General features: G+C 42.2%; 1 protein-coding gene across 4 annotated transcripts in view; it reads left to right on the plus strand.

The window, feature by feature from the left end:
• Positions 1-13418, plus strand: part of TGFBR3 (transforming growth factor beta receptor 3) — a 235195-nt gene that overhangs the window by 155589 nt on the left and 66188 nt on the right. For 3 of the 4 annotated variants that reach the window (XM_027838021.1, XM_027838022.1, XM_027838020.1), the window contains exon 5: positions 9129-9296. The exons of the other annotated variant lie outside the window; for it this stretch is intronic. In XM_027838021.1, coding sequence (XP_027693822.1) covers positions 9129-9296 — 168 coding nt within the window. The remainder of the gene's footprint in view (positions 1-9128; positions 9297-13418) is intronic. 4 annotated transcript variants of the gene reach the window in all.

Consider the following 13418-nt stretch of genomic DNA (forward strand, 5'->3'; position numbering starts at 1 on the left):
ACACACACACACACACACACACACACACACACACACACACACACACAACCTGTTGAGGGGGAAGCCAGAGAAGATATCTGAGCACAAGGACCAAAGTCCTGGCCCACCCATATTGCTTTCTACTTAATTAGGAGCCAATCCCCATAAAAACCCAAAGTGTCTGGATGCTCTGATTTGGGTTTTAGTGGATCGGTGTTTTTACTGTGTAAGTTTCCTTTAGAAAGCAAACTTAATGACTGAACATTTTGAGATTGGTTGTTTTCTGTGTCTCCAATGGGCTGATGACTCAGGATATCTTGTGGGATGGCTCCCATACATTGGTATTTGTTGGTTTTGGTGGCTTGTTCTTAAGAGTCTTAATGCCTATGGACTGGATCCTTGGATGAGTCAGGGTCCATCAAAGATCAGATTTTAGAGGAGGGAATCAGTGATCCTTCTGTATTGAAAGAACTTTACCAGGCATCAGGGTATCATTTAACTCCCTGGACTAAGTTTCCTTATCAGCTGCTAGTATCCATTTGCTTGGGACGATCTCAAAATGTGGGTCAGCAGTTTATATACAGGTCACCACCTTCTCTGTAATTTCTAGTCTTCCAGATTTGCCTGGAGCACTGAGTTTAAGTGACCACAGTCACAAGCCAGTATGTGTCAGAGGAGAGATTTGAACTGAGGTTCTCCTGGCTTTGACACTGCCTCTCTGTCCTCTCTGGGAAGCTGCCTCTCATATAAGTATTTACAAAATATAGACAAAGTAAATAAAAGATAATTCTTTGAAGCCAATGAGGTTTAAGATGTACATGTCATGTTTCATGAAGGTTGTGGTTTTCCCTGGGTTCATTGAAAGTCATTTGGGATCTTACTCATCCAGAGGTTAGGGTATTTGGCTCAAACGTGACATGTTAGTAAAGGTTCCAGTCCTTTTGATGGGCAGCCTTTGGTAAACTCTTTTGGAAAAAGGAATGCATTTCTGTATGCCTCCATGGTCACCATGTATGTTGTGGCTTTTGATGAGAACTGAGATCAACATCTAAGGAGGCCCATGGGACATGTAGGAAAGTTAACACAAGTGTCTGTAGAGGTGATGCATGTCTACTTTGGAGCTCCAGGCACCTCTGTTCCTGCTGAGGACCCCACAAAAGCATCCTGGGGGGATACTTAAGGGGGGACTCATGCCTGCTGGGCTCAAGGGTAGTCTCCATTTCAGAATGTTGTGACCATTCTCTTCATCTGTTGTTGTTGGCCATTTGTTTTCAGTCATGTCTGACTCTTTGTGACCCCATTTGAGGTTTTCTTGGCAAAGATACTAGAGTGGTTTGCTATTCCTTTTTCCAGCTCATTTTACAGTTGAGGAAACTGAGGTAATTAGGGTGGAGTGACTCGCCCAGAGTCATCCAGCTAGTAAATGTTTGAGGCCAGATTTGAACTCAGGAAGATGAGTCTTCCTGTCTTTAGGGCTGGCACTCTACCTACTGTACCTAGCTGGGGTGAGCCTAATTGTGCTCCCCTGGGCTCCCATGCCCACCAGTCACTTCTTCCACTCAATCAGTCTACCAACCAGCTTTTATTATGGTTGATACAATAACAAAATGGTATAATAGAATAATAATAAAATTTTTATTTATAATTTATTATATGCTAGATGCTGTGTTAAGTCCTTTACAAATATTATCTTATTAGATCCTCATAATAGCAACAGTATCCTTGGGAAGTAGGTCCTATTTATCCCCATTTTACAGTTGAATAAATTGAGGCAGACAAGGGTTAAGTGACTGTGACAGGGTCACACAGGTAGTAAGTGTCTGAGGCTGCTTGAAACTCAGCTATTTTTGACCCCAAGCCCAGAGTTCTGTGCACCATGGCATGACGTCGCTGCCTCCATGAGACAGCTTGGATACAGGAGACCTACCTTTAATTGCGTGATTGTGGGCCAGTCTTACTCTCTCAATCTCATTGATCTGTCTCTTCCTTATCTGTAAATTTCTGATCATAATGAATCAGTCAATCGTTGGACATTTACTAAGTGGTGAAATAATCCCGTAAACCTTGCTATGCTTCACTTTACTCATCTGTAAAATGAAAGGATTGGATTTACTGGTCTCTAAGCTCTGCTTTGGCTTCACATTTTTGATCCTAGATAAGGAAAGACACATTTAGGAGTGTGGTGGGATGACTTCATGAAAGATGCAAGGGTGGCCAGCAACTCCTCTTTGGAAAATACCTCCTTATAAAACCAATCACCCTTCATTGGTTTGCCAGACTTGGGGGACGGAATTCCTTTTTCAAATGGAGTTGTGAGATGGGGGCTTCTTTCTTCCTCCCCTCCCCTCCCTTCCCTCTTCCCTCTTGTCCTCCCTCCCCTCCACTTTCCCCCCCCCCCCCCGTCATAATATTCCGAGGGAGATTAGAGAAGTGTGCTCCCTCGTGCTGGCCCCCTTTCAGGTCCCTCCATGTTTATTTTCTGAGGGCAGTATCTCAGCACTCTCCGTTAGTGTCTATAAGCATGTAGGGTGATGTAACTTTTCTGGGGAGCCCTAATTCTCGAGCCCTTGTCATTTCTGTCATGTTGAAAATCAAAATTAAACTTAGTAGTAAGTCACCTCAGTTTTGGGTAGCAAGGATGCTCTTGACTGTTTTATGGAGAGAAAGAAAGTCTGAGGACCTCAGCTGTAAAGGGGATTTCTGTTTGGGGGAAACGTGGTTTGTAAGTATCTTAATTGCATGGGCCAGTGAATGTTAATGATATCGTAGAACTGGAGTTAGAAGGATCTCAGAAGATGGCTAGGCAGCACAATGGATAGAGAACTGGACCCGGAGTGGGGAAGGTCTGAGCTCAAATCCAGCCCCAGAAGCTTACAGACCTTGTGACTCTGGCCCAGTCACTTAACCTTTATCTGCCTCAGATTCCTCAACTATAAAATGGGTATAATAATAACATCTACCTTCCAGAGTTGTCGAGAGGATTAAATGAGATGATGTTTGTAAAGCATTTAACAGAGTTCCTGGCATATAGTAGGTACTTAATAAATACTTGTTCCCTTTCTCCCTTCCTCCCTTCCTTCCTCTCTCCTTCCCTCCTTCCCTCCTTTCTTCCTTCCCCTCTTCTTCTCTCCCTCCCTCTTCCTTTGTTCCTTCTTTCCTTCCTTCCTTCCTTCCTTCCTTCCTTCCTTCCTTCCTTCCTTCCTTCCTTCCTTCCTTCCTTCTTCCCTCCTTACCTCCTTTTTTCCTTCCTTCCTTTTTCCCTCCCTCCTTCCTTCCATTCAGTCCAACCCCCTAATTTTAGAAATCAGGACCTGGAGGGCCGGTGAGCCGGCAAAATGACTCATCATAAACAGAGTGGTACAGAACTATCCAGTCTTAACATTTTTCCTCTGGGTGGCCCAAGGGGTTAAGTGACTTGCTTAAAAGATAAGGTAGTTAGGATTTGAACCCACACCCTTTGATTCCAGAGCCCTTTCTACTGTACCAAACTGATACACAGCCCCATATGTGATAAATGTGGCTTTGTGGGCATGGCAGTTGTTATTTCTTTACGGCAGTAAGCTTCAACTTTATTTATTTATTTTTGGTTCTTTTGGCCTGAGTCACGTTGGGTGGTAATGGCAGCCGTGGCCCTGATCACATTTCACACCCTCTGGGGTGTGGAGGGAGGAAACAGGCAGGACTGAGTGTGCAGAGCAATTGTGTAGGGAAAAAAGTTGTCATATCCTTACAGAATTCAGGCCACAGCCCCCCACGTGGGAGGTAAATATTTTAATGCTATTCCAGTGCTTTCTCCTACATTCATTTTTTTTGGCCTGGTGCTTACCCGTGCACCAAACAAAGCATTTCAAAGCAGAATCCACTTGTTACTTTTCATTATGAGGCCTACGTGGAGTTAGTGAGTGGTGCAATCTGCCACAGACCCTTCTCCAACTGGATTTGGATCGAAAATCTCACTCGGCTTTACCGAGAGGCTTATTTTCCCGGAATTGACTTGGAAAAACTCTTGGCACAGAAGACTTTTTTTTTTGGTCAGAACTGAGGGCTATCCTTTTGTGTGATTTCTATTCCGTGTTTTTCCTTTTTTCCTTTTTTCCTTTTTCCTATGAAGTATTTGAACTGTAGGACAGGATTGATGAGTATATGTGAGCCAGGGTTCTGGAGGGTAGGAAGAAAGGAAGAAGAGAAGATTTGAGGGGGTGGTCAAAGGCCAGAGGGAGGATTACAATCACTCAAAGACTCAATATTCACCAACGTAAAACTTGGGTCACTGGGCAGAGTTGAGTGTATGAGATAGAGGGCCCTCCCAGGAAGTTCTAACCTGAGCCTCTGGCAGGAACTTAAATGATAACTCAGGCTCCAGTGAGACCCTGGCAGGATTCCAAGGGTGGAGTGTGTTTGTGTGTGTGTGTACATGTGTATATATATATTTACATGTGTGTACATGTGTATATGTACATATATATGTGTGTGTCTACATATACGTGTGTGTGTGTGTGTGTGTGTGACTGAATAGTTCTTGGAACAGATTCTCCTCTGAGACTCAAGCAGGCTTTTCTCTCCCATTAGGAACATAGAGGTTTTCTAGTTTTATAACAGGCCATTTCTTTTAAATGTTCAGGGAATGACTCCATCTAGATCTTGGCCCGAATTTTTCTACGTGACCTCTTGTGTTAGCATAGGGTAGAGAACAAGATAACTATCAAACTTTTTTTCTTTTTAGGTGTATTATTATTATTACTGTAAGCACAGCATTTACAACAAATACCAGCAATCCAGTCATTGAGCAAGAGATATATTGGAGGAGGGGAGGGGAGAGGATAAATATCTAATAGAAATCCTCCTAAATTTTAAGCATGGTCATCTTGACCAGTTAGAATGGAGCAGAGAAGCAGAGGGATATTGTAGCATATATTTAAACAAAATAAAATCAACCAAATGTTTCTCAGAGTTCACTGATACTGTCCCCTTGATATTGTGGGAAAAGTGCTGGTTTTGGAGTTAGGACCCGAGTTCAAATCTTGACTCTGTTATTTTCTGTCATTGTGACCTTGGTGCAGGTGATTTCCCTTTACTCACTTTGTTTTTCCTCATCTGTAAAATCAGGTTCATACTGGATGACCTCAAAGGCCCCTTCCTTCACTAAATTCTTGATTATGATTCTTGGCCATGGGGCTATGGGCTGGGGGAGTCCTTCTTCCTCTTTGACTTAAGTTGGAGGACTTTCTTTAAGACTGGATTCCATATTGGTGAGTGAACATGATTATTTTCCCAATACCTCACTTTGGGCCTTGGCGAGGATTTAGAATCGCCCCAGTTTCCACCAATAATCTGTGGACAGAGCTGCCATGATTAGACCACAAAGATTACAAAGAGTGGGCATTGGGAGGGGCAGGGCCATCTACGTATTCCTACCTCACTGATGACAAACCCAGCCAGGGAGGAAGTTAAGAGTGAGACAATTTAATTAAAGTCAATGAACATTTTAATGCCCACCACATGCAAGCCTTTGAACTCATTGCTGGGCATATATGTCCAGGCAGTGCAGTCCCTGCCCTCATGGGGCATACATTCTGTTGGACATTTACACTGGTAAGTAAAGACAGGGTAATTTGGGAAGGGTAAGAGTCCTCACTGTCCAGATAGGCTTCATGGAGGAGGTGGTACCTGAACTAAGTCTTATAGGAAGCTAAGAATGCTAGGAAGTGGAGGTTAGGAAGGAGCGCATTACAGGCATAGGGGCACAGACTGGACATGGAATACTGTGTTCTGTATGTAGCTAGAAGGGCAGTTTGGCTATAGAACATAAGAGTAAGTGAAGGGGACTGAATTGAAATAAATCTGGAAAGGTAGACAGGAGCCAAGTTATGGAGGGCTTGTATTTTATCTTAGAGGTAATAGGGAGCCTGTGAAAGTTTTTGAGGAGGACAGTGACCTTGATGGCACTATCTTGCAGCTTTGGGGAGGAGAAGGGAGAGACTGGAATCTGGAATACCAGTTTAGGAAGGAAAGAAAGGATAAGAGCTTGAACCAAGGTAATGGGAGGGTAAATAACAATGTACAGAGATTATTGGTCAAAAAAATAGGCTGTGATAATCCTAAGAAATATACCCTCCCCACCTTTGGAAAGTAGCAACTGTGCCCATCGACCAGAATTGCAATGTCATTGCAATGTTCAAGGCTTTCAGAGGTCCGGCTTTAAGTTTAAAGGAATCTGCCCCAGGAGTTGAGGGTTAACGTTTGAAGGCAGGTGTGGAAACAAAAGTGCTGGTTGCCTCTTTGGTGGTTTTTTTTTTTCTTTCGTTCTCTTTTGGAAGAGTTAGCTGGATCTGATCCATGAAAAATAACAAACTTGGCTCTCCCTGCTAAGCTTCAAGTTCTAGTAATAAAACTCCCTATCCTGGCAGATACAGTAATGTTCTGCTCTTTAAAAAAATATTTAGTAGTAGCATAACCAGTATTTTAAAGACCCACTTTGTACATGGTTAAAATGACAGGAAACACAGAGTAGAGGGGGCACCCCTGAGGCATCCCCAGAACTGGTTGCCAGATTGGTTAGCCATGGAATGAATGATTCCACTATCTTCTCTTCAATGTAATCTCTTGCTAAGAATGAGAGATACTTGGCTTTTTGAATTAGAGTTATTCCCACTGGAAGACATTAGTCATATCACAGAATGTCAGGGTATGAAGTTTTAATTAGGGAGGAAGAAAACTCCGTGGGTTTTGGAGGAAAGGAAGGCAGTGAGTCTTGAAACATGTTTAGTCACTGATGTTTTTAGGTGAAGATATTAGATGAGAAATTGTATTGAGAAGCCAAACATGGTGTACTTATGATGAACAAGCTTGGTCCTAGAGACGAGTTGAGAATATGTTCCTTCCTCCTTCCTTTCGTTGAAGAGGTGAGAGACTATGGATGGGCTATAATGCATGTCCTATATCCCCCATATTGACTTTGCCGAATGACTCTTAATGGATGGCTCATTGGGTAATGGGTGAGGGGAAAGGGGAGTTAGATTTTTAGAAATAAAGGTGATATAAAAACAAAAGGCACTAATTAAACATTAAAAGAAAAGAAATCAAATTGAGTTTTAAAGTCTGATTAAAAGATCATTTCTTAGTGGAGGGAATGAGGAATTTTAGTCATTGGAATAAAGAAGTTGTGGAATTTCCTATCCTAAAAGTCTTCAGAAACAGAAGCCATTTTTATTTATAAGTGAAGGTTAAAGATCCTTCCCTCCTCCTTGTTTTCCCCAAAATGAGGTCTTCCAGGTTGAATAAATGACCTCTTAGAATCAAAGGTAATAGGATCATAGAGTTAAAGCTTGAGGGAACCCTAAAGATTAGACAGTACAGCTAGTAAGTATCTGAGGGAGGTTCAGGGTTAGTCACAAAGCCACTGAGCATCTAAGTCAAAATGGAATCTTTTCTGACCCCCACATCCTAGAGTCAGCTGGGTGGTGCAGTGATAGAGTTCTGGGCCTGGAGTCAGGAAGACTCTTCTTCCTGAGTTCAAATCCAGCTTCAGACACTTACTAGCTGGGTGACACTGAGCAAGTCACTTAACCCTGGCTGCCTCAGTTTCCCCATCTGTAAAATGATATGATGAAGGAGATGACAAGCCACTCCAGTATCTTTGCCAAGAAAACCCCAAATGGGGTCACAGAGAGTTGGACATGACTGAAATGACTGAACAACAACCACTGTTGTGATCTAGGTTCTCCTTATTTCCCTCATCAGTTCATACAAATCTTTCTAAGTTTCTCTGAATTCCTCCTATTTTCTATTTCTTTCTGAACAATATTATATATTTATATGCCATAATCCTCCCCCCCCCACATCTGATGGACACTCACTTTGTTTTAGGTTCTTTGTTTCGAGGAAGTGGGTTGTCATGAATATTTTGGTATAGATTGCATGAGATGCATTTGTTGATTGGTTGACTAATTGTATTTCATTGCCTGAAACAATTCCTGCTACATGTTGCTGTAGTTTGGTCATTTCAGTCATGTCTGACTCTTCATGCCTCCATTTTGGGGTTTTCTTGGCAAAGATACTGGAGTGGTTTGCTGTTTTTCTTCTCCAGTTCATTTTACAGATGAGGAAAATGAGGCAAACAGGGTTAAGGGACTTGCCCAGGGTCACGCAGCTAGTAAGTATCTGAGGCTGTATTTGAATTCAGGAAGATGAGTCTTCCTGATTCTAAGCCCAGTGCTCTATCCACTACCACTGAGTTGCCCTGCTCCTGCCACGTAGTAGGTATGCCCTGCTCCTGCCACGTAGTAGGTACTTTAAAATGCATAATGAATAGAATTGGGTTAAATTAAGCAAGAGGCAACAGAAGACAAGAGTCTAAAGGAGAAGAGAATGTAAACCAACCAAACAGAAATTTTTCATTAATCTTCAGAAAGGAATGCTTTATTGACCTTGGAAAATTCCCTTTGTCTCCTCTACAGCAAACCTGAAAGATGGCAGTTGGTTTCCAAATTGCTGGGTGCTGGGCATTTTAATCTCTTGATTGCCTTTTAGACCAAGGGTGATACTGAGACCCACAGGACTTAGACTTCACAGTGGAGTGAGCTGGGCTTTGTTTCTCTTCCATTTTGATGTTGTGGCATCTCCCAGTGTGGCAGCTGCCTCCACTGGTGCAGACTGGCAACTCATCTTTAACTGAAAATCTTAGAGAGTTGCTGGGGCCCACTGAGAAGGAGGTGACTGGTCTAGGATCTCCTAGCCAGCAATGCCAGAGGCAAGGACCTCCATGGTCAATCCTTGCCCTCCCATGATAGGTTGCCTTTCAGTTACTGCATACTTCCCCGAAATCCCTTAAAAGAATCAGATATCCCATCGGGCACCCAGCTTTTAAATAAACCGAGGGTGCATTGCTTTAGTTGCTACGCATTTTATCTCCTTGTTTACACGGTTCTCTTTCTTGCCTTCCAACGTGCACTAATGGGATTTATAACATATTCCACGTCGAAGACATTTACTCTCGGTACGTATATTTTAAAACAAAAGTGTTTTATGCTTTACTCATGAATGAGAGCACGTGAGGCAGATCATCCAGAGGTTAAGCAGATGTTACCCTAAATACGGAGCCTGATTTTGGCAGTGGAATAAAGGATTCCTGGGCCCTTGTGTTTTTCTAGGTGACAAGTTTGCTAAAAATGACTCCGAGGAGCAAGTGCCTGTCAGTGGGGAGAGGAGAGCTGAGTTTCAGCGTTTTGCAGGGTAGTAAATGCCGGTCTCTATTATTAAAGCGTGATGGAGGGCAAAATGATGGAGAAGCAGAATGGCAGGCTCACGTTTCAGAGCAGGTGAGCAGCTAGGGCATTTCTGGGTAGCCCCAGAAATGGGGCATTTCAAAGTGGAGTATGATCTAAGTAGCTTTCACTGGTTTTCCGTACATCAATAGCTTTCGGAAAGCCAGGGATTAGCTCCCACTGGGCTGGGTTGATGTGATGGCTGGCAAGTGTTGTAAAATAAGTTATTAGCCAAAGTTTATGTGCGGCGTTGTAAAACCTGGGCCCGGAAAAACCCATCCCAGACAGGGGGGACCCCCCACTGACCTATCAGACCTCCAGTGTGGAAGGACCTCTTTTTTTTCTTTCTTTTTTTTTTTTTGGAGGGGCTGGACACGAGTTGGTGTCCCTCGAACACAGGCATAAACAGAGGCAAAAGCAGAACCTTCTGTCCTCAGGAGTTTCTCCCCCATGAGCTCTGGGACAGTTGAATTGAGCGGTAGGGGCTGGGGGCTGGGGGCATGGAGGTGGCGGTCACTGTGGAAAGCCCCCTGTGGCCCCTCATCAGTGTCCAGGGGCATAGCCCCCTCCGCTTTGTGAATCTTCAAGGTCCTTGTTGATTCCCCCTCCGCGAGCTCAGCCCTATCCCTTCTTTTCGCCTCTTCACAACCTCCTCACTTCTTGCCCGGACAGTTGCCGTTGTCTCCTGGTTGATTTCCCCATCTTCAGTCTCTCCTCATCTCTGATCTGCCCTCTCTACAGCTGCCAAGCCACTTCTCCTAAAACATTTCACTGCTGAAGAAGATTGATTGGCCCAGGCTTACCTCTTGGATGAAATAGAAACGCCTCTGGCTGCCAGTAAAGTCCCTCACTCTCTGGCCACAGCCCATCATCGCCCGGGATTCCGAATCCTTCATGAACCCTGCTTTCTCAGCTGAGCTAACCAATTGGCTGCTCCTCACGCTGGACATTTCATCCGTCTGTGCCGGCTGTCTGCCCTACCTGGAGTGCCCTCCCTCCTCACCTTCACCTAGCTCCCATCCAGGGGCCGCCTCTTACTGGGCACTGTTCTCACCACCCCTCCTCCCTCCAGTTGCCAAGTGGCCTACCAAATTACTTTGTATTTTCTTTGTATATATTATGAGCTAACTTACCTGGATTCCCTGGCTGGCCTCACTCCTTGACCCTCCAGAGATTTGGACCTTGCCTCGCTCAGCCATCTCCAGCCAGCCCATTGGCCTTGTACTGTCCCCTTCCCCCACTCCCTTCTATCTCACCTTTCTGGGATGGCTTCTGCCATTAGCATTCAGCACTTTCAGCACAGCGACAGGCTAGCATGCCTAGCTGCGTTTGATACACAGTAATCGCTTAATAAATACTATGTGTTTCTATCTTGTGCCTTCACTCAGGTACGATGTAAGCTCCCAAGGGACAGCAAGTTAGCCTAGTAGGTAGGGTGCTGGACTTAATAGCTGTATGACCCTAGGCAAATCATTTAACCCCTCAGCCTCAGTTTCCTCATCTGTAAAATGGTAATAATAATTGCACTTATCTCCCAGGGTTACTGTGAGGATCAAATGTGATAATATTTGTAAAATGCTTTGCAAACCATAAAGTATTACATAAATACTAGCTATTATTATTATTATTATTATTATTACTAGTGTTTTTATTAATAGTTAGCATTTATATGTTATAATAATAATACTATATAAAATGCTAGCTATCATCATTAGTTAGCATTTATATGTACTATAATAACACTATATATGTTAGCCATTATAAAACTGTTAATATTACTTTGATTACTATTAGCACAATTATTACTATAATATGTGATTTTAAATATATTGTCATTAATAGCTGTTATTAATAATAGCTAGTGTTTATGTAGTATTATATAGTATATATGAATATATACTACATATTATACTGCAAATTATATAACACTGCATATTAACAATAGCTAACATTTGTGTAGTATCATAGTATATGTGAATATATATTACATATTATACAGCACTATATATTAATAGCTAGCATTTATATATTATAGTATATATAAATATATACTACATAGTGTACTATATATTATACAGCACTATATATGAATAATAGCTAGTACTTATAGAGTATTATTATATTACAAATAAAAATAATGTTTTTGTCTGTTTCCTTAGCACCAACTTTTGCAAAGTTCATGGCACATAGTAGATAAGTTATTAAGTGATTGCTGAATGAACGAAATGAGAATAATAATAATCCAGTTCTTTGAGTATAGAAGATCTCTGCCTATGTACAAAATCAGTAAACATTGGTCAGAATGGATCCAGTCTAAATGTGGGACTTTTAAATTTCATTTATGAAGTCAGCAGAGTATTCATAAATCACCCAGGGAATTTTATTTGGATCATTTTAATAACCTCTTGACTTCATCATCTGTGGGAATTTGGGGGTCTTTCAAAGTAAACTCCGGTCATCATTCTGTGTGCTCTTATGAAAAAAATGTAATGGGGTAGAAATCTTTGGGCCTTCTGACTTTGCTCCTTATCTCCATGCTTGAGAAAGAGCTCACACAAGAGAACAGAGTCCTTGGGTCTTTCCCAGAGGTAGAAGGAAGCCTCCTGGAGTTGGACCCCAGGGTATTGAGAGTAAGCCCTACTTTTGTGAAAAATCCACCTTTTTTTGCCCGGATCATGTTAGCTAGGTCTCACTAGCCTGCCCTTCCTCTGTCAAAAACATTTTTGGAATTAGTTTTCCTTTGCTGCAGGGCAGTTGGATTTATGGGATTCTGTGTGTATTTCTCTTCTGTTTTTGTCCCCTTCAGGAAGGTGTACAAATTACAACTTTTAAAAACGTGTTTATAGTTTGAAAGCAGAGTGTGGGGGTAGGTGTTATGTGCCTGCACATGTGTGCATTCATGCATGGGTCTGTATATATGCTTGTATGTATGTATGTTTCTCCAGTGGACTGTGTATGTGGGACTGGGAATTTGATTTTGGGTTTTGTCCTGCTTAGAGCCAGACCTGGAAAAATTGTGCACAAGGGAATTTGGGGGAGCTGTTACAGGGGTGACTAATATTTATTTAGGAACATGTGGAGGAGTGGACATACCCTGTACTTAAATTACTTTCCCCATTAGCACTTCGGAAGATGTGGGAGATCTTTGGCAGAGGGTGTGGATAAGCTTTCTTGGCTAGAACTCAGGTGGGTCTTGTCTGGTACTTGAGTTCATGTAGATAGAGGTAGTGAGTTGAGTAGTCAGTCAGCAAGCATTTATTAGGCACTTACTATGTGTCAGCCACTTTGCTAGGGGCTGAGGATATAAAGATACACACATACACACATTACCTCATTTGGCCTGCCCAAAAAACATCTCATCAGTTAGGTGCAACTAGATGTGGAAACTGAGTCTCTGAAAAGTTAAATTCGTACCTGTTTATCTATATATTCTCTTCTTCTTTAGAATTTCAGATCTTTGAGAACAAAGACTAGGAGGTTTTTTGGTTGTTGTTTTTTTTTAAATCTTTTTTAGTCCTTAGCACACATACTTAACATGTAATAAGCACTGAGTAGTTTGTTGATTGACTTGCTGAAGCTCAGAAGGTTTTCTAGACAGATGGTAGATCCAGAATTTGAAACCAGTTTTTCTGATTCCTAATTCAAGTGTTATTTCCCCCCTGTGTTACTATATACTGTCTCTAAGAGATAATGATGGATTCATATTATTTGAAAACTACTTCGGTGTCTCCGGACAAAGAGTCCTATTAAAGGGAGTGTGACATCTTGAATATTTTGTCGTTTTGCAGAAGGCCAAGACATGTTTGAAGAAATTGTCTTTTTTTATGACCTGCTAAATAAATGTTAAAACTTGTATGGCTTAAAGAGATAGCATTGACTGTAAATGTCCATCAGTTGCTTGATTCTGGTTATTGTGGCTAAAGCATGATAAGAAGGAGAGAATGGGGTCAGCCAGGAGGCTGCCTCTCAGAGCATACCTGTTCTTTAGTGGATTCTCTGAGGAATCTGGACTGGTTCTTGGATGTTCAGGGTTGGAAACTCAATTTTGTCCGTTTGCCCAAGAGCAATTAATCTCTTAGGACTGAATAAACTCCAGAGAGACTAAGTCATAAAACAGAATTCCAGTTTATTAATTTGAAATGGGAACCATACTTGTGAGCGTCCCAATCCTGATTG

This window comes from Vombatus ursinus, unplaced genomic scaffold, assembly GCF_900497805.2.
Source record: "Vombatus ursinus unplaced genomic scaffold, bare-nosed wombat genome assembly UNPS02014825.1, whole genome shotgun sequence".
Taxonomy (NCBI): Eukaryota; Metazoa; Chordata; class Mammalia; order Diprotodontia; family Vombatidae; genus Vombatus; species Vombatus ursinus.